At 41.1% G+C, this 24,824-nt stretch overlaps 2 protein-coding genes across 2 annotated transcripts in view; both read right to left on the bottom strand.

Moving 5' to 3' along the window:
- LOC110508671 (serine/threonine-protein kinase 17A) overlaps positions 1-4,085 on the bottom strand; it is a 14,485-nt gene extending 10,400 nt beyond the window's left edge. Inside the window, exon 1 of the mRNA XM_021589380.2 lies at positions 3,598-4,085. Coding sequence (XP_021445055.1) covers positions 3,598-3,761 — 164 coding nt within the window. The 5' untranslated portion in view covers positions 3,762-4,085. The remainder of the gene's footprint in view (positions 1-3,597) is intronic.
- Positions 4,086-5,451: 1,366 nt separating this feature from the next.
- Positions 5,452-24,824, bottom strand: part of LOC110508176 (E3 ubiquitin-protein ligase HECW1-like) — a 46,324-nt gene continuing 26,951 nt past the window's right edge. The window contains exons 23-28 of the mRNA XM_036966604.1: positions 21,546-21,644; positions 20,218-20,347; positions 11,677-11,823; positions 11,300-11,414; positions 8,315-8,513; positions 5,452-8,140 (exon numbers count right to left, since the gene is read on the bottom strand). Of these exons, the coding sequence (XP_036822499.1) occupies positions 8,029-8,140; positions 8,315-8,513; positions 11,300-11,414; positions 11,677-11,823; positions 20,218-20,347; positions 21,546-21,644 (802 nt within the window). The 3' untranslated portion in view covers positions 5,452-8,028. The remainder of the gene's footprint in view (positions 8,141-8,314; positions 8,514-11,299; positions 11,415-11,676; positions 11,824-20,217; positions 20,348-21,545; positions 21,645-24,824) is intronic.

Consider the following 24,824-nt stretch of genomic DNA (forward strand, 5'->3'; position numbering starts at 1 on the left):
ACTTTTTTTTGTCACAAACTGAAATTAGGCATACTATTAGAATTTTAGCAACCACGAAATGGCAGACCAATTTTCTGCATAGTGCACATAAGGAAATTCATTTACAGTAGTATTGGACTTGGCCAACTAGTTTACAACTGAACAAGTTACACATGGGTTGGGTTGCAAAGGGTCAGACATTTTCTGGAAATTTTCCATGGGAAGTTAAGTCTGGGAATTTTGCTTAAATTAATCAAAAACGTTAACTTATAACAGTGAAACTTTTTTTGTGGGATATGCAAGGCAAGTCTAGGTTTTGTGGCATATTTTGGTTAAACTATCCCCAATTCAATGGAATTGCAACACTGCATGCACAGTGCATTCTTCCATCACAGCTGATTCTCAAGATCTTGCACACTAATGAGATGCTATGGAGCCCACACTACTACACTGTCTGAGCCAAGAACTACATGCTTTCTGGTAAGTTTTAATTACAATACTGGGTGGGGTGAATATGACATGGAGGATTTTTTGTTAACTAGTAAATAGTACATATAGCTTACTGCACAGTGTGTTTAAATCATTTAACTTGTTAACAATTTCTTCTAGTTAGTTTTTGCTACCATGTGGGGTTTAGCTTGCTTGAGCCTGCTAACTGAGGAGTGTTAATTCACCTGTTTCCATACATGTTTAATTTAAACAATGCATCTTACAAAGTAGTTGTTTAATCGAACTGCTTAACTATTTTATCTGTACATGGAATTGTATTTTTTACATTTATTGTCATCTAATTGTTACAGGAAAATGCCACGGGCACTATCTGATCTATGGAGACATTTCACTGCAACTAATGTAGAAGGAAAAGCTGTGAACATGTGCAAAATCATATGTGAAGAATGCAACAAAGATGCAGTCATCTGGCCAAGTGCATAAAGTTCCCTCAGCGCGCACAACCTCTGACATAAGTCCCTCTACTTCTATTCGAGGTGACAATTATGATGAAAAGACACCTTATCAATAGCAACAGCTCATGGTCCTCCTGGAATCAGAAGTTTTTTTGACTCAATGGAGGAACGTAGTCAGAGAAATGCTGATGAATGTCTTGCTCGAGCTGTGTATGCAACTGGTTCACCTCTGATGCCCACAGGCAATGTGTATTGGAAGAGATTACTGAATGTTCTTTGCCCAGCATGTACCCCTCCAACCAGACATGCTTTATCTATTCATTTGCTGGATGCAGAGTTCAAGTGAAGCTCAAGCAAATCATTGAGAAAGCAGACTGTATTGCAATAATCTCTGATGGGTGGTCAAATGTTCGTGGGCAAGGAATAATTAACTACATCTTCACCCCTAAACCAGTATTCTACAAGAGCACAGACACAAGGGACAATAGACACTGGTCTCTACATTGCAAATGTGCTAAAGGCAGTCATCAATGACCTTGCACCACATTAGGTATTTGCACTGGTGACAGACAATGCTGCAAACATGATGGCTGCTTGGTCTAAAGTGGAGAAGTCCTACCCTCACAACACACTCATTGTCTGTGCTGCTCATGCATTGAACCTGCTCCTCAAGGACATCATGGCACTGAAAACAATGGATACACTCTTCAAGAGAGCCAAGGAAATGGTTAGGTATGTGAAGGGTCATCAAGTTATAGCAGCAAGCTACCTCTCCAAGCAAAGTGAGAAGAATAAGAGCACCACATTGAAGCTGCCCAGCAACACCCATTGGGGTGGTGTTGTCATCATGTTTGCCAGTCTCCTGGAAGGGAAGGAGTCTCTCCAAGAAATGGCCATATCACAGTCTGCCGATATGGAAAGCCCCATTAAGATGATCCTCCTGGGTGATGTATTTTGGGAGAGTGGTAAGCAGCCCATAACTCCTGAAACCTATAGCAGTAGCCATTGCACAGATTGAGGGTGACAATGCCATCCTGTCTGATGTTCAGACTCTTCTTGCAGATGTAAGAGAAGAAATCCGTACTGCTCTGCCCACTTCACTGTTGCTCCATGCAGAGGAAACTGCAGTTCTGAAATCAAAAAACGTGAAGACTTGTGCCTGAAGCCCATACACACCGCAGCGTACATGTGGGACACCAACTATGCTGGCAAGAGCATCCTGTCTGGTGCAGAGATCAACAAGGCCTATGGTGTCATCACTACCATGTCTCACCACCTTGGCCTGGATGAGGGCAAGGTTCTTGGCAGTCTGGCGAAGTACACTTCCAAGCAAGGGCTTTGGGATGGAGATACAATATGGCAGTCGTGCCAACATATCTCATCAGCCACCTGGTGGAAGGGACTTTGTGGATCTGAGGCTCTTTCCAATGTTGCCTCCATCATCCTCCAAATCCCACCAACATCAGCCGCCTCAGAGCGCAACTGGTCCTTGTTTGGGAACACACACACCAAAGCACGCAACAGGCTGACCAATAGAAAGGTTGAAAAATTGGTGGCCATCCGGGCAAATTTGAGGCTTTTTGAGACTGACAACAAGCCATCCTCAACTAGGTTGGAAAGTGACAGCGAAGATGAGGCCTCAGAGTCTGATGTTCAAGATGTGGACATTGAGGAGGTCCAGGGACAAGACATGGAAGCCTGAGAGGAAGACAACCAAAGCTTTAGTTTCTAGACTATCATTTTACAGATGTATGTTGAAAACATTTTTGGGAGATGCGATGGATCATTCAATATTCCCTTTCTTTTGTTGTTCAGTGAAATCATCCCATGTGAAGAGTCAACTAATTTAATTAAAAGTTCAATTCGTAACTATTGTAACTATTGTTTCTATTGTAAGGATTTCATCATTTGCAATTATGTATACTTATGATAAGGTAAAATGTTTCTGTCTCCATATGATATGGTAAATATATCCAATGCAAAAAACATCTATATTTAAAATGGTATTAATATTAACTCCCATATATTCACATTAATTCCCACGGAAACTCTCCACCTCTGAATATTCCCCAAAATGTGCAACCCTACACATGGGCAAATATTGTGCTACTATACCTTGTCTCAGACATCCAGATAAAACAATGAACAAATGATAAATACATAACAGTACACCTATCTATGAGTGCCCATGGTTTTGGAATAGGTTAGATGAAAGGCTTTTGTCCATACGTTTGCATAGACAAATCTCCTGTGCCACTACATACAGCTTGCTTCAGTTCTCTTAATGTTTTGTATGTGAAAGGCTAGACTCACTTGCCAGTCTTGCACTCACAGCTGGGGAAAGGGACTGGTCATTGGGTATCTACTGTATCTTTAATGCAAATATAATTTGCCATCCTGACGGTTTTCATTTGAAACCAGGGATTACAGATGAGAATTTGGTTTGCCATCTGGTGCAATGTCAAATGCATATTAAAAAACAAAATGCACATCCTTGATAAATAAATGAAAACATATTCATACATCCAATGGATGGGGCCTGAGGTTACCACACTGAACATTGATTGAAAATGACAACCAAGCACTATGATCTACAAAGTATCCCACGTTGGAACATGAGCATTTATACACCCAGGTAGATAATTGCTATTTTTTGTTGGACTACTGTATGTTTTTAAAGGTCCAACCGGTTAACCTACAATGTTCAACTCACCTGCCTAGCTCTTTGCCAGGTATAACGTTGTATAGTTCCTTAAATGACTCGGTCCTGATTGGGGTTTTGATGTTGTCCAGAAGAAGCGCAGTGGCTCCCCGGTTCGTCTCGGTCTGACTGCGGCATCTTGTGTCGGTGAGCCCTGGACTGCGTGGTGGAATCATTCTTGGTTCACTTGTTGAATATTATTTCAGGAAAACACGCGTTGTTGAGAATACCACAAAAGTACCTTTCTTTTGCGTATTGGAGAAGCTTCCAAGTAAGGGCACTAGAATGTTTTATTCTCGTCAACCACTATGTGTCTAATGAGATTCCTGAACGTTATCCGCAGTTGTGATGCAGTCAGGCATAGACAGTTGTTTGACCGGCTGCTCTGATAACGCTCCTCGCAAAAGTCAATTTAGCTCAGTGACTGATATATCGCACCCATCAACTTAGATAGACACCGCATCATTGTATCTGTCCCATTAAGACTTCAGTGAGAGCATGGGCAGCGCTCTCCATTTTAAAGTAGTCCATTTTCTTCTTCTTCCACTTATATGAGTTGGCAAACAAACTGAAAGGGTCCATACTGCCACCTACAGGGTGGTGTTTAAACAGGTATAAAGCCACGGATGGCAATTTACTGCCACCTGCAGTTGGAATGTTTACTCACAAGTATAATTAATTAGCTGATCCCTCCTGATGACCCGGATGGAATCATGTGATCCTTCCTCAAACTATCGGAAGTTCCACCCAAGTGACTACTTGAAAATTGTGAAAGTGCTCAATGCTGCTTCCCGTGGTAAATCAAGCTTCTGGGCACTAGAGTCCTCTATCTATCTCTATGATTTCACCAGACCGCACTTTGGTAATGTTGAAGAGTTAAAGGGGCAATCCTTTTAAAAGCTTAATACTGTTTTGGTAAAAAAAAAATAAAAAAAGCATATATATTATTCAAGAATCAATAGGTGCATATTCATTTATAAGTCCAACAATGCATGTAGCAACAAAGTACCACAGTATACCCATAAAACCTAGCGGTCAAACAAGGAAATGGTTCCAATTGTTTTCCACCTTTCATTTTTCCCATAGCGGATTTTAGAAACACTTAAAGGGCTGCGTTTCATGTAAGCTTACCCTGGCGTGACGTTTTGATAACCATGTAAATCTCTCCAGGACAAGGTGACTTTTACCAATATATTTTCCTGCATTTACCCCCCCAAAAATGAAATGCTAATTAGCTACTAATGAGTAGTTCATAAAGAACTACAAATGCCTTGATCTGGACGAGACTGCTGAATTGAAGCAAAGGTAAGAATCTCTGGATTAACTATCTAATGTTAGTTAAATCTAGTAATGAATAAATTTGCAATTCTGTTAACTGTCTTGTGCAAGTTTTAAATTGACACATTACCTGTTAGCAAAGGTGTCAGCTAGATATGAAGTGCAGGGATTTGTAGTCGTGTATGTCTACATTGATGCCAATTAGCATTTTTGAATCTGTTTTGAATCTGAGAGTGAATAGAGCCAAATATATTGATAAGTCACCTTGCCCGAGAGAGACTTATATGGTTATCAAAACGTCAGGCCAGAGTAAACAGCATTTTCGGTTCTTAAATTCAACAACTAAATATTATAAATATTATATTATATTATAAAAAGCAATCTATTACTGTTTTTTTCTTTAAGACTATCATTTGTTTGCGAACATGATAGCTGTACTTTTAGTTTATGGTTTATGAATCTTGTTTGCCATTAGCCAATCCAGTGTTTCTCAATGAGTTCAAAGCTTGTGAATGCATCCAACTCGTATTTACTACTTCACAACTGGAAATTACCACCTTCCCACTCATAAAACTAGTAGAAGAAAGGTGCTTTATGAAGTGATTGTTTATTGACATTCGTTAACAGTACTATGCTCGAATTGAAAGTGCAGCCTGAGAATTACTGCATGTGAGCTCATCAGACAGGAAATAGTGGGGATTGACAGTGAAACATGTAGACCTGTGAGAGGGTTTCTGAGAACTAAAGAATGACCATAAAACGTTCACTAGCAGCAAACAATCTCTTTAAGGAAAAATATAATGTAAGATTTTCAAAATAAGCAACAGATTGTTTGAAAATCAAATTGCTTGTTCTTCGCCACAGGAAATGTGCATGGCATTAGACACATTTTCAACAGTAATTTAAAACAATCAGATATTTATATTGTACGTACTGAACAAAAACAGTGTAGACAATACATTTAAAAAATACATGAATAACACCAATCTTGTACTGCATATGACATTTTATCATTTCAAAATGCTTTGACAATATTACATTTCCTGTATAAACTTGATCTTACAGCCTTCCAATTTCCTAATAGCAACTATAAATGCACTCACTGTACATTTCAAAATCTTAATTGTCCAAGGAAAGTGAAAAGATTTGAACAATAACATAGGTCATGTAAGTACAGTAGTAGTGTTCAATATCAGTTTCTGGTGTCTCTCTTCTAATATCAAACTACAATAACAATGAACATGAAGATAGCACATACACAATTATTCAATTGGTCTGCAATCAACTCAGTTATAGGCCTACTTATGCCTGACAGTGGCATTTTGTCATATACAGTGTTTATGTTAAGGCATTGCATTTGCAGACCACAACAGCTGTCCTATCCTAGTCGCTATAGGTTATGTGCATTAAATGACAACATGAGTGTAAATTATTAAAATAACCATGTCTGTCCTAAATGGATGTGGCATGGTAACCTAGAACTGACAAAAGACACACCAACATGACTTTCGTTTTAAGTCCATTACATTTTCATGTCACAGCATGTATGACTGTGGCCAAGGTTTGACATACAGGCATAGACTGAAACAAAATCTAACTCTGCTATAACACAAGTGCGGTAACAAGTCAACAGCATTGTAATCTACTGTTGTTTTTTTTGTTCAGCCAGAACTATAGTGTATAATAATTGCAAGTAGTGTTACATTTAAAAACATTAAAAAATATAATAGATTTTTGTTCAAATAGTGGCATACATATATTTAAGGTGAACTTACTGTGTCAACTCCTCAGTAGTGCAACAAATATTCAGGAAGAATAAGATCCAGTACAATCTAAACAAAATAACTGCAATTTTACTTTAATTGTTCTCTCTTGGTTTGCCTCAGTGTTTGAATATGCATTTAAACAATGCAATATGTCCAGTTGTGTGTTCCATGCTTGAAAAAAATTATATAAAAACCTGGCAAAATATTTAAACACTTCCTTCCAAAATAATCTGTCTACCATGTACAATGAAACGCAACAATCTTGTGACAATGAAACATTCATAATATCCTGACTCAAGTGTGTTAAAACAAGAGATGACACACCTCATGTAAACATCAAATGCTTCTCAAGGTCAAGAGGGGAAAAATAAGTGTTGTTTTCACATGGAGCACATCGGGAAAAAATTCTGATCAGATGTTGTTTAAGGGGGTTTCTTCACCTCGCTTCACTCTAATTACCTAATAGTAAAACTGGTTTGTGTTCGTTTCCCAATCAACTTCAAGGTTTACATCAATTACACACGTGTTTTTAGCGATAAAACATAGTTTTGATTTCATTTAAAGTATAACTTCAATATCATTAGAATCCTCAAACAGTCGGTTTGCAATTGTGGTAGGATCTTGCAACACTATTGAATCTCTCCTGATACATCACAATGTTCACAAAATCTTGGTAAAAACTTAGGGCAATTAAGAACTTAAGAGATGTTGATGACCCAGTACTTTGCTGATGTCCTATCCTGGGATAATCCCAGTGGCAGCAGTATTTGAAGTGGAATTGCCAAAGTTAGAACACAACGTCATGAGATAATGTTGGTTGTAGTGGTTCACGTGACAGTATTTGAGGCATTTCCCTCCCTCTGATAATGCAAGTTGAGGCATTTCTTCTAGTGATAATGTTGGTTGTGGTTGGTGATGTGACGATGTTTGCTGAGGCTGTTGGTGCAAGGTGCACTGTGAGAGAGGGACTAGACTATTCATTGGCGTGTGTGATGTGTTGAGTCAAGGCCCTGAGTGCTGTTATAGGCTGAGCAAATAAGAGCTATTGCACACAGCTTGGTGCCTTTATGCAAACAAAGGTACATTGTAACATGTGAGTAATGCATGTGGTGGTGCTTGGCTTTTCCTTTTGCTTGTATACTGTACATAAGATTGTTAAAAAAGAGAAATGTACAGTCCTCTGGCTGTTGTATTGAAATGTACAGTATAAAGGGAGTGTTGTGTAGAGTTCACAGTCCTGAGGCACAGGATCCTATTTAAGTTCTTGATTGCTTCGCAAATGGCACCCTATTCCCTTCACAATGCAGTACTTTTGACCAGAGCTCTATGGTCCCGGGTCAAAGGTAATGCACTATATAGGGAATAAGGTGCAAATTGGGACGCACAACTTCTCTCTCCTTCACTCAAGGCCAAAAGTGCTGGTTTCCTCCACAGCAATCAGCAGTTTCTCATAGAGCATGGTGTAGGAGGGGTATGGTGGGAGATCCAGCCGGTTGAAGCATGTGTGTGCCCTGGAAGATATAGACCATGCATCAGAGCAGACAACCAATTCAACAGAATAGAGTTTTCTTACAAATACTATGCAGGGGTTTGGAGGATAACAGCATAAGACCTGTAATAGCAGGAGGCAATGGTAGAAATTATTGTCTAGGTCCACTCTACTTTGGGTAGAGAGCTTATATTACCTTGGAAGAGCAGTAATCTTGCCCCACTTCTCGATACAGAAGCGTCGCAGGCCGTTACTGCCCCGTAGCGCAGTGAAGCCCTCGTAGGGAACACTGGAGGTGCCAGTCACAAACTGCAGCAGACGCAGCCTCTGCTCATTGTTGAAGCGCTCCACGGCCCCCCAGAACCACCGGATCACTATGTGGCTGTCATGGTAGCCTGCGATTCAGAAGGACAACAGGGCATGCCAAAGACTGGGTACAGGGGTTGGTAGCTTGGTCCCATATCAGATGTGATGTGCGGTAGCCAACTCCTTTATTGTTGACATGCCGTAGAAGAGTTGGCTACAGCACATACAGTACAGAAACCAGGCAACAGGGATGATGGTTCAACAAGAGACTGTGGCGTCCCTTAGAAAGAAAAAAAAAACATGTCAAATATGGCTGGGAATTGCCAGGGACCTCACAATACAATCTAATCATGATACTTAGGTGCCGAAACAACAATATTTAAATAAAACATCTCCCTCTTTCCTTCAATTTTCCCTATCTTTGGTTATGTTACCCTGGCCATTGCTTTTGCAGCCTTTTTTCCAATTGCCAATTTGGCACATTCATTCCAGCAACATAGCTACAACCAATGATTATTGGCTATTGAAAGGCTTTGAAGCCACCGGTTGATCATACTGGCTATTGCCACGGGAAGTAGGGGAGCTGAGGGTTAACAATAAAAATATAATATACAAATAAGTAAAAACAATTGTGCACTAGGCCTTTACTACTCCCGTAGGAGCAGAGAGAAATACTTGTCAGCAGAGCGGGGAAAAAATACCTCCCCATCTAACAATTGAATGTGCCTTTTACATCACATGGGCAGTGGCGGATTGGCCGTCGGGCGCCCCGGGACATTTCCCAGTGGCCTGAGGGTCGTTTTGGCCTGCCGTGAATAGTCAACTTGACCAGCGACAATATAGCAAGCAGGAATGAGTTGACTGAGAATCCACGCATCAGGCGTGACTCTCACTCTCTCGCTGCAGTGTCCCTGCGCCAAAAATTACATCGGGTCTCTCCGCGACGCACATAGCAACCGTCTACATGCTTCTCTACGGATAGCATTTTAGACAAGTCGCCTGGTGAAATGGACGGTCAGAAAAGGAAAGGTGGAGCAGAGAGGGAGAGAATAAAAAAGAGAAAGGCCCTTGCCACAGATGCTGCAAAATAAGCGACATGTTCACCAGTAAGCGACCAGACCAGGTCAGTCAAACACATTAGCTAAAACTGACACACACACACACGCACACACACTACACTCAGCATGGCTAACTAAGTAGCCTAACTAATAACAGTGACACAACGGCCGGTAGGCTAAACAGTTTGCACGTCTTACATCTTCGTGGAGGAATTATATCATAGCAATGAGGGCAACATAGCGATCATAATGTCATTGAAGACGAGCCCATTGCTAATGCAGACATGGATTACAAAATCAAGATCCACAATGTGGTACTGGACACTGTTGAAGAAAGTGCAGATGTCTCCTGCATGAATCCTGAAGCATTTTCCTGAGATCAGAGAAAAGGGCCTTCCAAAGACAGCCATCAAGGAGCTCAGCAAATTCTTATTGGAATTTGATGAACATGCCACTGTTGCGGCATTGCAGGCTGAACTGATCAGCCTTGCACAACAGTGGGGAAGACTGAAACAGTCAGCATTGGAGGAGTACAACACCAGGGCCACCTCCGCCAGTGATGAATCAGGGGAAGGCTTTGAGGATCCTGATGAAAGTGTGGAGTTGGTGAGCAGAATTTGTTCCACATGTAAAAACTGCCCGACATGCTGCTATCTTCTCCTGTCTCAGTACAATCTGCTCATGGATGTGTATCACATAATCTGGTTTGGGCTACAAGTTCCGCCTCACCCTATCCATCACTCAGGTGGCTAGTGAGAGGACCTTCTCCACCCTGAAATTTGTGAAGAACTGCCTAAGAACCTCCCTCACCCAAGAAAACCTTGACGCGTTCCTTTTGATGGCAACAGAGAAGGAGATTCTTATGGGACTTGACAAAGATGTCTTCATTGACAAGATGGCAGTGAGTTATTGCGCCGCCTACTGGTTTACTAGTGATATTACTTACTGGTTACTCTGAAGTAGCTATGCTATGACTCTTCCTTATTAACAGGCTGACAAGGGTGAAAGAAAATTTGCTGTGAGTTAAAGCTTTTGTACAGAGGCATGTTTTTTTGGACTTTTGTATAATACTTGCAGTTATGTAACCAATGTTAAATTTCATTGACTCGGTGTATAGATGTTTATTTTTGTGTTGTTTGCTTTATGGACACCAGTGAGTGAACATTGTAATCTACATTTTCTTGTAGAGAAATGCTTTTTCGACTTTTGTATTATAATGACTTACATTGTTGTAGCTTATGTTCAAGTTCAGTGAAGGTGTGTGTGTAAAGTTTTGATATGCTTGAATATAAAGATGATCACTTGAGCTAACTGTGTATCTCATCCTCTTTTTAAAAAGTGTAGGCTCATTGTTTTGTGTGTCTAGCCTTGTACATTTGAATGTACTACAGTATGATTGGTGTATTTTTGAGGGTGCTCCAATAGCCATAGCATACCTTGAAAACTCAGTGTTCAGATAGGCTACATGTTGGTCAGTCCCAAATGTTTGTATTTTCTAATGTGGATAACTTCTTTCCAGATGAACATAGTGGCCAAATGTATAACTAGTTTGGTACCCGTTACATCAACAAATAGGGTTAGCCTACAAAATTAGCGGTCTGGTGGTTTGCGTGAACAGGGTTGCCTGGGATGGAGTCAAATTCCCGGCCTGAATGATTGTTTCAGTCCGCCCCTGCACATGGGTGCCATGGTAGTGGATACATTGCCTTTAAAAACATGTTCGTACACACGTTAACCGTAGTCCTAGACTAAAACACATGTTTGTAGATTCTCCATTAGGTAATGTTCAGTAATGTGCTCCGTTGAAGTCTGCTCACCTCCTCTATACTCTGTGTTGTTCCTCCAGTCATTGAGGTCTATCTCAGCTGTCCCAGCGATGACCAGCTCCAACTCTCTGGCATCAAACACTGACACCAGCCGGGAATCCACCACCTTGAGAAACATATCCGAAACATAGAACATTAAAAACGATGTAGGAGTGTACATATTTAGACACATTGCTCCTGTCATTCACTTGGTGACTTCATTTGATAGTCATGTTCTATTGCATTCTAAGAAACTTGAAGAAATCATATTTTAAGTGCAAAGTGAAAGTTCTCTGAAAGCATAGACAGGCTGGAAAAAAACAAATTAGACATATTGGGGAAAATCATGCCATGGCCATTGACTGTTGCCCTGAGAGTGTTTACTGTACCTCATAGAAGCCCCTGACCAGTGCCTCTGTCTGCTTGACCACTCCTCTCTCCACCCTCCATTTCACCATGCGGTCAATGTACTCCTTCTTATTCTTCTCTGTCACATTAATGTTGGCCCCTCCAGACTTCAGCTCTCTCTCTGTTACCTACCCGCAAATAGAGCAATATCCATGTTACAATACAGACGTACCTTACAATGTGAAAGTACACTACATGACCAAATGTATGTGGACACCTGCTTGTCGAACATCTCATTCCAAAATCATAGGCATTACTATGGAGTTGGTCCCCCCCTTTGCTGCTATAACAGCCTCCACTCTTCTGGGAAGGCTTTCCACGAGACTTTGATAAACTTGGATTTTTCAGTTGAAATACAGATGAAGTCGGAAGTTTACATACACTTCGGTTGGAGTCATTAAATCTCGTTTTTCAACCACTCCACAAATTTCTTGTGAACAAACTATAGTTGTGGCAAGTCGGTTAGGACATCTACTTTGTGCATGACACAAGTAATTTTTCCAACAATTGTTTACAGACAGATTATTTCACTCTATCACAATTCCAGTGGGTCAGAAGTTTACATACTAAGTTGACTGTGCCTTTAAACAGCTTGGAAAATTCCAGAAAATTGTCATTGCTTTAGAAGCTTCTGATAGGCTAAATGACGTCATTTGAGTCAATTGGAGGTGTACCTGTGTATGTATTTCAAGGCCTACCTTCAAACTCAGTGCCTCTTTGCTTGACGTAAAAAGAAATCAGAAAATAAAAAGAAATCAGCCAAGGTCTCAGAAGAAAAAGATTGTAGACCTCCACAATTCTGGTTCATACTTGGAAGCAATTTCCAAATGCCTGAAGGTACCATGTTCATCTGTACAAACAATAGTACGCAACTATAAACACCATGGGACCACGCAGCCGTCATGCCGCTCAGGAATGAGACGCGTTCTGTCTCCTAGAGATGAATGTACTTTGGTGCGAAAAGTGCAAATCAATCCCAGAACAACAGCAAAGGACCTTGTGAAGATTCTGCCGGAAACTGGTACAAAAGTATCTATGTCCACAATCAAACAAGTCCTATATTGACATAACCTGAAAGGCCGCTCAGCAAGGAAGAAGCCACTGCTCCAAACCGCCATAAAAAAACCAGACTACAGTTTGCAACTGCACATGGGGACAAAGATTGTACTTTTTTAAAGAAATGTCCTCTGGTCCGATGACACAAAAATAGAACTGTTTGGCCATAATGACCATTGTTATGTTTGGAGGAAAAAGGGGGAGGCTTGCAAGCCTAAGAACACCATCCCAACTGTGAAGCATGGGGGTGGCAGCATCATGTTGTGGGGGTGCTTTGCTGCAGGAGGGAGTGGTGCACTCCACAAAATATATGGCATCATGAGGCAGGAAAATTGTGGATATATTGAAGCAACATCTCAAGACATCAGTCAGGAAGTTAAAGCTTGGTCGCAAATGGGTCTTCCAAATGGACAATGACCCCAAGTATACTTCCAAAGTTGTAGCAAAATGCCTTAAAGAGAACAACGTCAAGGTATTGGAGTGGCCATCACAAAGCCCTGACCTCAACCCTATAGAAAATGTGTGGGCAGAACTGAAAAAGTGTGTGTGAGCAAGGAGACCTACAAACCGGACTCCGTTACACCAGCTTTGTCAGGAGGAATGGGCCCAACTTATTCACCCAACTTCACCCAACTTATTGTGGGAAGCTTGTAGAAGGCTAACCAAAACGTTTTCCCCAAGTTAAACAATTTTAAAGGCAATGCTACCAAATACTAATTGAATGTACGTAAACTTCTGACACACTGGGAATGTGATGAAAGAAATAAAAGCTGAAATAAATCACTCTCTCTAATATTATGCTGACATTTCACATTCTTAAAATAAAGTGGTGATCTGAACTGATCTAAAACAGGGAATATTTACTGGGATTAAATGTCAGGAATTGTGAAACTGAGTTTAAATGTATTTGGCTAAGGTATATGTAAACTTCCGACTTCAACTGTATACAGGATGCTACCTTCCACAGCATAACCTTCACTCCAGATCAAAACTCCAAACGTACAGCCTAATTTTGGACAGACCAGATACAACTTCAGTTAGCACTGAGGCGTGAAGTGAAATGTGTCGAATCCTTTGAGCCCAACACATGGCAGGAGTCTCACAGACTATCCTTCCTAAATCCAGAGGTCTTGAAGCACCCTCCTGCTTTTCAGGACCATCCACCGGCATTTTCTACAAGAAATCTGCCTCCAGAAATAAAGCTTCTCCTAAGTGAGTGTGACTCCTACTCCCACTGCCTGCTGCACTGCTGCTTGGATTCCACCTGGCGATCTGTTCACTTTCTGCCCTGGCTTGTCTCCCCCTGTCTGGTACAGGTACACCCACCACACTCCCCCCCTCTCTCCCTGGCCTGTCTCCCCCTGTCTGGTACAGGTACCCCCACCACACTCCCCCCTCTCTCCCGAGCTTTCGCTCGCCTCAGCACACAGGCACTGTTGGGGCGAGTGACTCTGAACTTACAATGACTAGCCCCAAGTAATTTTGCATTTTGCTATGTGCCTCATGACTCCTGCATGCTTTGTTGACTATGAACTTTCTTGTTTACCCTACCGTGGGACAGAGTGTTTGTCCCAACACTCGGGACTCTGGCTCTCTATTGGTTACATAGACTTTTGGCCCCCCATCCTATTCTAACCACCTCTCTCCGGCTATTTGTTACCAGATTAAATTGCTGTATAATATGATCCTGTTGACATCTAATGCTCATTCAAATGTCATAAATCAACACTGCAGAGCTCTCCCTGTCTTATGCTGTGCCTTGATTGTATTACTGTTGATGATATCTGGAAAAGTGCATGTACAGCCTGGCCCATCTACTGTTGCTAGCCCCAATTCTGACTTGTGCTTTGATATCTGTTTCACTGATATCTGCTTTCGTAAAAGCCTGGGTTTTCTGCACGTTAACACTAGAAGCTTATTACCTAAAATGGATCAATTGAAAGTAGAGGTCGACAGATTAATCGGAATGGCCGATTTAATTAGGGCCGATTTTCAAGTTTTCATAACAATCGGAAATCGGTATTTTTGGGTGCTGATTTAAAAAAAAAATAATAATAATAATAATCTATTCCTTTATTTAACTAGGCAAATCAGTTAAGAACACATTCTTATTTTCAATGACGGCCTAGGAACGGTGGGTTAACTGCCTCGTTCAGGGGCAGAACGACAGATTTTCACCTTGTCAGCTCGGGGGATCCAATCTTGCAACCTTACAGTTAACTAGTCCAACGCAATAACGACCTGCCTCTCTCTCGTTGCACTCCACAAGGAGACTGCCTGTTACGGAAATGCAGTAAGCCAAGGTAAGTTGATAGTTAGCATTAAACTTATCTTATAAAAAACAATAAAACAATCACTAGTTAACTACATATGGTTGATGATATTACTAGATATTATCTAGCGTGTCCTGCGTTGCATATAATGTGACTGAGCATACAAGTATCTGACTGAGTGGTGGTAGGCAGAAGCAGGCACGTAAATTCATTCATTCAAACAGCACTTTCGTGAGTTTTGCCAGCAACTCTTCATTGTGCATTGCGCTGTTTATGACTTCAAGCCTATCGACTCCCGAGATGAGGCTGGTGTAACCAAAATAAAATGGCTAGCTAGTTAGCGTGCGCTAATAGCGTTTCAAACGTCACTCGCTCTGAGTCTTCTAGTAGTTGTTCCCCTTGATCTGCATGGGTAACGCTGCTTCGATGGTGGCTGTTGTCGTTGTGTTGCTGGTTCGAGCCCAGGGAGGAGCAAGGAGAGGGACGGAAACTACACTGTTACACTGGCAATACTAAAGTGCCTATAAGAACATCCAATAGTCAAAGGTTAATGAAATACAAATGGTATAGAGGGAAATATTCCTATAATAACTACAACCTAAAACTTCTTACCTGGGAATTTTGAAGACTCATGTTAAAAGGAACCACCAGCTTTCATATGTTCTCATGTTCTGAGCAACGAACTGAAAAGTTAGCTTTCTTACATATCACATATTGCACTTTTACTTTCTTCTCCAACAGTTTGTTTTTTTGCATTATTTAAACCAAATTGAACATGTTTCATTATTTACTTGAGGCTAAATTGATTTTATTGATGTATTATATTAAGTTAAAATAAGTGTTCATTCAGTATTGTTGTAATTGTCATTATTACAAATAAATAAATAAAAATTGGCCGATTTAATCGGTATCGGCTTTGTTGGTCCTCCAATAATCGGTATCGGCATTGAAAAATCATAATCGGTCGACCTCTAATTGAAAGTGGTTTCACAGCTCCAATCCAGATGTGTTGGTCATTATTTGAGAGGTGGTTAAGGAAGAGTGTTTTGAATACTGATGTCAACCTTTCTGGCTATAACCTTTTTCGGGAAGACAGATCTTCCTAGGGTGGGGGAGTGGCAATCTTTACCAAGGATCACCTTCAGTGCTCGGTTGTCTCCACTTAGTCTGTCCCCAAACAATTTGATTTGCTGGTTTTAAGCATTAAACTTTCAAATAGCTCTTCTCTAACTGTTGAAGGGTTTTCTTCGTCCTCCATCAGCACCGGCCTGTACCCTACCTGCCCTAAACTCTCTCCTGGCCCCTAAATTCTTTCTGAATTTGTCCTGCTACAGTAGGTGACCTAAACTGGGACATGCTTAAACTACCTGACCAAGTCCTAAAGCAATGGGACTCCCTAAATCTTTCTCAGATTATTACCAATCCCACAAGGTATGACTCCAAACACCCAGAAAAGGCTACTCTCCTCAATGTTCTCCTCACAAATAATCCTGATAGGTATCAGTCTGGTGTTTTCTGTAATGACCTTTGTGAAAACTGTTTAACAGCCTGTGTTCGTAATGGCTGCTCAGTGAAATGTCCTGTCCTGATTTGTCATAGACGCTTGCTAAAAAACTTTGTGACCTGGCCTCTGTAAATTGGTAAAGAATCAGCTTTATCCCCTCTGTCAAAGAAGCTTGGACATTCTTTTTTGATATCTTCAGTGATATTGTTAACAAACACGCCCCCATAAAGAAAATTTGAAATAGGTTCAGCCCCTGGTTCGACCGTGATCTTGCAGAGTTACTCCACCTCAAGAATTCCATTTGGCGAAAGGCTCGGCACACGCATACTCAGGCTTGACTGGCACTCGTTCAGGCAAATGAGAAATAAGTGCACTCAGACTATCCGGAAGGCCAAAGTTATTTACTTTAAGGAGCAGTTCTCTCTCTGTCGGTGTAACACCAAGAAGTTCTGGAAAACGGTTAATGACCTGGAGAATAAACCGTCCTCCTCACAGCTGCCCATGTCCCTTAAAGTTGATGATGTGGTTGTTACTGACAAGAAGCACATGGCTGAGCTCTTTAATCACGACTTCATTAAGTCAGGATTCCTATTTGACACAGCCATGCCTCCTTGCCTGTCCAACATTTCCTCATCCCTCACCCCTTCTAATGCGACTATCCCCGATGCTCCTCCCTCTTTTCCCCCTGCCCGCAACAAATGTTCTCCCTGCAGGCAGTCACTGAGTCCGAGGTGCTAAAGGAGATCCTTAACTTCTTCGGGATAGGGGGCAGCATTTTCACTTTTGATTAAATAGCGTGCCCAAATTCAACTTCCTGCTACTCCTCACCAGAATAAAAGATATGCATATTATTAGTAGATTTGGATAGACAACACTCTAAAACTGTTTTAAATCATGTCTGTGAGTATAACAGAACTTATGTAGCAGGTAAAACCCAGAGGACAAACCTTTCAGATTTTTTTTTTTTCTTTAGGTCACTGTCTATTCAATGAGTTTTCATTGGGAAACCAGAATTCGAAGTGACTTGTTTGCAGTTTCTACCGCTTCAACTGGATGTCACCAGTCTTTAGAAATTGGTTGAGGTTATTCCTTTGTGTAATGAAGTGCGGCCATCTTGAAGAAGTGTCACGTTATGTGTACTGTTTGATAGTTGCGCAAGACTAGAAAGCATGCTTGAGTTTGTTGTCTTCCTGTATTGAACACAGATAGTCCTGTCTTTAATTTGATCGATTATTAACGTTTAAAAATACCTAAAGTTGTATTACAAAAGTAGTTTGAAATGTTTTGGCAAAGTTTACAGGTAACTTTTGAGATTTTGTAGTGACGTTGCGCAAATTGGAAGCTGTGTTTTTCTGAATCAAACGCGCCAAATAAATGGACACTTTGCATATATATTGACGGAATTAATCGAAGAAAAGGACAATTTGTGATGTTTATGGGTCTTCGGCCTGGTTTGCTAACGACCTCTCTCAAAGAGTGCAGTGTATAACGTTAGAACATCTGCTCTCCCAGCCACTGCCTGTCACCAAGGGAGTACCCCAAGGCTCGATCCTAGGCCCCATGCTGTTCTCAATTTACATCAACAACATAGCTCAGGCAGTAGGAAGCTCTCTCACCATTAATATGCAGATGATACAGTCTTATACTCAACTGGCGCCTCCCCAGATTTTATGTTAAACTCTATACAACAAAGCTTTCTTTGTGTCCAGCAAGCTTTCTCTACCCTTACATTTCTTCTGAACAGCTACAAAACAAAGGTCATGTGGTTTGGTAAGAAGAATGCCCCTCTCCCCACAGGTGTGATTACTACTTCTGAGGGTTAGGGTTAGCATTCGGCCATAAGATTTGCCACCAATGCTCCTTTATAGGAGACATCACTGCACTCTATACTCTTCTGTAAACTGGTCATCTCTGTATATCTGTCGCAAGACCCACTCGTTGTTGCTTATTTATAAAACCCTCTTAGGCCTCACTCCCCCCTATCTGAGATATCTACTGCAGCCCTCATCCTCCACATACAACACCCGTTCTGCCAGTCACATTCTGTTAAATGTCCCCGTAGCACACGTCCCTGGGTCGCTCGTCTTTTCAGTTCGCTGCAGCTAGTGACTGGAATGAGCTGCAACAAACACTCAAACTGGACAGTTATCTCAATCTCTTCATTCAAAGACTCAATCATGGACACTCTTACCGACAGTTGTGGCTGTGTTGCGTGATGTATTGTTGCCTGTACCTTCTACCCCTTTGTGCTGTTGTCTGTGCCCAACAATGTTTTTACCCTGTTTTGTGCTGCTGCCATGTTATGCTGCTGCCATGTTGTGCTGCTGCCATGCTGTGTTGTCTTCTTAGGTCTCTCTTTATGTAGTGTTGTTGTCTCTCTTGTCGTGATGTGTGTTTTGTCCTATATTTTTTTATTTGTAATCTCATTCTCCATCCCCGCAGGAGGCCTTTTGGTAGGCCATCATTATAAATAAGAATTATTTCTTGATTGACTTGCTTAGTTAAATAAAGGTTAATGTTGAGCAATTAGGTCTGGCTCGCAGTCTGTGTTCCAATTCATCCCAAAGGTGTTCGATGGAGTTAAGTCATGTCATTGTATGCTGTAGCATTAAGATTTCCTTTCACTGGAACTAAGGGCCCTAGCCCGAACAGCCCCAGACAATTATTCCTCATCCACCAAACTTTACAGTGGGCACTATGCATTATGGCAGGTATTGTTCTCCTGGCATCCGCCGAACCCAGAATAGTCTGTCAGCCTGCCAGCTGGTGAAGAGTGATTCATCACTCCAGAGAACACATTTCCATTGCTCCAGAGTCCAATGGCAGTGAGCTTTACACAACTCCAGACAATGCTTGTCATTGCGCGTGGTGATCTTAGGCTTGTGTGCGGCTCCTCGGCCATGGAAACCCATTTCATGAAGCTCCCGACGAACAGTTATTTTAATGACATTGCTTCCAGAGGTAGTTTGGAACACGGTAGTAAGTGTTGCAACTGTGGCCAGACCATTTTTAAGAGCTACGCGCTTCAGCACTCGGCAGTCCCGTTCTGTGAGCTTGTGTGGCCTACCACTTAGTGGCTGATCCGTTGTTGCTCCTAGACCTTTCCACTTCACAATAACAGCCCTTACAGTTGACCGGGGCAGCTCTAGCAGGGCAGAAATTTGATGAACTGACTTGTTGAAAAGGTGTCATCCTATGAAGATGCCATGTTGAAAGTCACTGAGCTCTTCAGGAAGGCCATTCTACTGCCAATGTTTGTCTATGGAGATTGCATGGTGCTTGATTTTTATACACCTGTCAGCAACGGGTGTGGCGGAAATAGCTGAATCAACTAATTTGAAGTAGTGTCCACATACTTATACATATCTCTATTAGTGTATATACTGAAAGATATACACTGATCATGAGGATAATTTTGTAGTAAAATAACATCTTATACTTTAGCTTGCTTTGGGTTTATGTTTAGAGACTACGCATTTCTTATCATTGAGGACACCACCGGAGGTTGCTGAGGGGAGGACGGCTCATAATCATAGCTTGAACGGAGCGAATTGAATGTCATCAAACACATGGAAACCATGTTTGATGTATTTAATATCATTCCACTCATTCCGCTTCATCCATTACGACAAGCCCGTCCTCCCCAATTAAGGGGCCACCAACCTCCTGTGGAGGACACACACACATACCTGTCCGAAGACTTCCTCATTCACAGTGAAGGTAAGGTCCAGCATGTCTGTGATGTCATTGTCTTTCATCCACTGTAGACTCTGATGGAACTCCTCGTCTAGGTATTCCAGATCACTCAGGTCAGTGGCTCTGCACAGGTAAACATACTTATCTCACACATGAACTGCTTTGGGATTCGCTATGTATTACTGCACAAAGCAACCCACTGCCTTAAAGTCAATCAAGGGGAGTAACTCCCTCACTAGCCCGAGGTGCATTTTATTTGCCCATTATCATCCTATCTGGGGAGACTTGTCATTAGTATTCACGCTAGTAAGTCACTCAATCTGGGTTAGACTGTGTTAAACCTCAAACTTCTTTGGACATTTATGCCAGACTGCACACTAATCCAATAGGGATCATTTTTCTTTGTTGTTAACTTCACTAGGGTAGGGGGCAGCATTTGGAATTTTGAATGAAAAAGTGTGCCCAAATTAACAAAAAGGAGGTATTTGGTCATAAAGAGGGACATTTATTGAACAAAAAAAACATTTTACATCTAACATGAAGACCTGGGAGTGCCACCAGATGAAGGTCATCAAAGGTAAGTGATTACTTTTAATGCTATTTCTGACTTTTGTGACACTCTCCTTGGCTGGAAAATGGCTGTATGAGTTTCTGTGGCTAAGTGCAAACCTAACATAATCGCAAAGTGTGCTGTTGCCGTAAAGCGTTTTTGAAATCTGACACAGCGGTTGTATTAAGGAGAAGTTTATCTATATTACCTTGAATAACACTTGTATAGTTTAGCAATGTTTATGATGAGTATTTCTGTAATTTGATGTGGCTCTCTGCAGATGTTTGTTTGAGACTACGCATTTCTGACCATAACGCGCCAATGTAAACTGAGATTTTTGTATATAAATATGTAACATGAAGTCCTATGAGTGTCATCTGATGAAGATCATCAAAGGTTAGTGATTAATTTGACCTCTATTTCTGCTTTTTGTGACTCCTCTCTTTGGCTGGAAAAATGGCTGTGTTTTTCTGACTAGGTACTGACCTAACATAATCGTTTGGTGTGCTTTCGTCGTAAAGCCTTTTTGAAATCGGACACTGTGGTGGGATTAACAACAAGTTTTTATATTTAAAATGGTGTAAAATACTTGTATGTTTGAGGAATTTTAATTATGGGATTTCTGTTGATTTGAATTTGGCGCCCTGCAATTTCACTGGCTGTTGTCGAGGTGGGACGCTAGCGTCCTACTTGTACCAGAGAGGTTAACGTGGCAGAGATTTTTTTTTCTGTACAGAAGAATTGTAAATGCCAACGTCGAGAGACACTCACAGTCTGAGGAGAGCCTTGTAGAAGGGCCGCGTGAAGAAGGCATCCAGGAGATACTGGTGGATCAACACCAGTCCCAAAATACGCCCACTAAACCGGAACCTGCACACAAACACACACAGACAGGTCTCACACACAACTTCAAAATCTTCAATATAGAAATGACACCAAAAATAATTGACAGAAACTCATTACAAATAGTCAATGATTCACCAAATTACATTTTTGAAAGAAGCAATGTTTTTTTAAGCATATGTTTTCTTTTCATTCTCCTCCATTTACACTGTGATGTCAACGGTCAGGATTTATTTCCTAATAGTAATGTAAAATTAACACATTTACAGAAAGACCTGTGTGAAGGACAACTTACAGAAGAAGAACTTTATTCTATTAAAAAAATTCAGTCTGAAAAAACACCAGGGCTTGATGGTATACCAGCAGAGGTATATCAGAATGTTAGCAAAAATAGATTAAGATTCTGTAACCATGGAGAGGTAAATACTTGTCTATTTAAAAATCACATTGATTAACTATTTGGTCCTATCACAGCCTACTCCAGACGACTTGTTTTTTTAAATCATATGAGCAAAAAATATTTAATTCTCTTTGGAATGCTAAGCCAGACAAACTGGCATATTTAACTTGTTTGCCTGCCATATATTAAAGATACAAATTATCCGAAAGGAATTGGCATAAATAACAAAATATATACCAGTTTAATTTGAGGAGCAAAAAGTTGACAGCTGCGCCATACATGTTGCATAATAAATGGGAAAAGATTTTCGATGTACATAAACCATGTGCCATGGAATTGGAACTGGTACAAAAAACAACACTTGATTCAACATTAAAGTTTTTCAATGTAAATTATTATACAAAAGTCTTGCCAAAAACACAATGCTATATATATGGGGCATACAACTAACTATCTCAACTCTGTAGATTTTGCTGTGAAGAGACCAAATCACTAGATCATTTATTCTGCAGCATGTTTCTGGTCACAGATTAAGGAATGGTTAAAAAAATCACAACATTCACTTAAAATGAACCTTACAAATAGCAGTGTTGGGTGATTTGGAAAGCCAAATAATAATAGTGCTTCTACACCTGCATTGCTTGCTGTTTGGGGTTTTAGGCTGGGTTTCTGTACAGCACTTTGAGATATCAGCTGATGTACGAAGGGCTATATAAATACATTTGATTTGATTAATACTCGTAGGAAAGGTTTTCATTTTTAGCTCACAATCTGTGGATACTATATTATTTTAGAAAGGTTCAAAATGTATGTAAAACATCATAGCACAATTGAAAAATATATGGCACATGGAAACCAAACGAGGGTGGTCTATGGGGATAGATGGGATGGGCTGAGAGTAGCTGAGGGGTGGGATTAAAGAGCTTATGTTTAGTAATGTATTGTTATGTGACTTCTTATTATAAAAGCACTATGTATGTATGTAATGTATAATGTATGTATGTATGTACAGTGGGGAGAACAAGTATTTGATACACTGCGGATTTTGCAGGTTTTCCCACTTACAAAGCATGTAGAGGTCTGTAATTTTTATCATAGGTACACTTCAACTGTGAGAGACGGAATCGAAAACAAAAATACAGAAAATCACATGGTATGATTTTTAAGTAATTAATTAGCATTTTCTTGCATGACATAAGTATTTGATCGCCTACCAACCAGTAAGAATTCCAGCTCTCACAGACCTGTTAGTTTTTCTTTAAGGAGCCCTCCTGTTCTCCACTCATTACCTGTATTAACTGCACCTGTTTGAACTCGTTAACTGTATAAAAGACACCTGTCCACACACTCAATCAAACAGACTCCAACCTCTCCACAATGGCCAAGACCAGACAGCTGTGTAAGGACATCAGGGATAAAATTGTAGACCTGCACAAGGCTGGGATGGGCTACAGGACAATAGGCAAGCAGCTTGGTGAGAAGGCAACAACTGTTGGTGCAATTATTAGAAAATGGAAGAAGTTCAAGATGACTGTCAATCACCCTTGGTCTGGGGCTCCATGCAAGATCTCACCTCGTGGGGCATCAATGATCATGAGGAAGGTGAGGGATCAGCCCAGAACTACATGGCAGGACGTAGTCAATGACCTGAAGAGAGCTGGGACCACAGTCTCAAAGAAAACCATTAGTAACACACTACACCGTCATGGATTAAAATCCTGCAGCGCATGCAAGGTCCCCCTGCTCAAGCCAGCGCACGTTCAGGCCCGTCTGAATTTTGCCAATGACCATCTGGATGATCCAGAGGAGGAATGGGAGAAGGTCATGTGGTCTGGTGAGACAAAATTAGATTTCTGGTCTAAACTCCACTCGCTGTGTTTGGAGGAAGAAGAAGGATGAGTACAACCCCAAGAACACCATCCCAACCGTGAAGCATGAATGTGGAAACATCATTCTTTGGGGATGTTTTTCTGCAAAGGGGACAGGGCGACTGCACCGTATTGAGGGGAGGATGGATGGGGCCATGTATCGCGAGATCTTGGCCAACAATCTCCTTCCCTCAGTAAGAGCATTGAAGATGGGTCGTGGCTGGGTATTCCAGCATGACAACGACCCAAAACACACAGCCAGGGCAACTAAGGAGTGGCTCCGTAAGAAGCATCTCAAGGTTCTGGAGTGGCCTAGCCAGTCTCCAGACCTGAACCCAATAGAAAATCTTTGGAGGGAGCTGAAAGTCCGTATTGCCCAGCGACAGCCCCGAAAACTGAAGGATCTGGAGAAGGTCTGTATGGAGGAGTGGGCCAAAATCCCTGCTGCAGTGTGTGCAAACCTGGTCAAGAACTACAGGACACGTATGATCTCTGTAATTGCAAACAAAGGTTTCTGTACCAAATATTAGGTTCTGCTATTCTGATGCATCATATACTTACAGTATGGCATGCAATAAAATGCTAATGAATTACTAAAAAATTATACAATGTGATTTTCTGGATTTTTGTTTTCGATTCCGTCTCTCACAGTTGAAGTGTACCTATGATATAAATTACAGACCTCTACATGCTTTGTAAGTAGGAAACACTGCCGATTTTGCAGGTTATCAAATACTTGTTCTCCCCACTGTATGTATGTGTGTATGTAAGTATGGCAGAAAAGCTGTAAAAAACACAAGATATGTGTCTGAAGAGGGGAGTTGGTGGATGGGTTAATATAAAATAAACTACAAATCCAATTAAAGTGTTTAGGTCTCTTGACATGAGATTTCTATTAAACCCATTTCTTTTTTCCTCCAAACAAGAACAAGCCCAGGG

This window comes from Oncorhynchus mykiss, chromosome 28 (assembly GCF_013265735.2).
Source record: "Oncorhynchus mykiss isolate Arlee chromosome 28, USDA_OmykA_1.1, whole genome shotgun sequence".
Classification (NCBI taxonomy): Eukaryota; Metazoa; Chordata; class Actinopteri; order Salmoniformes; family Salmonidae; genus Oncorhynchus; species Oncorhynchus mykiss.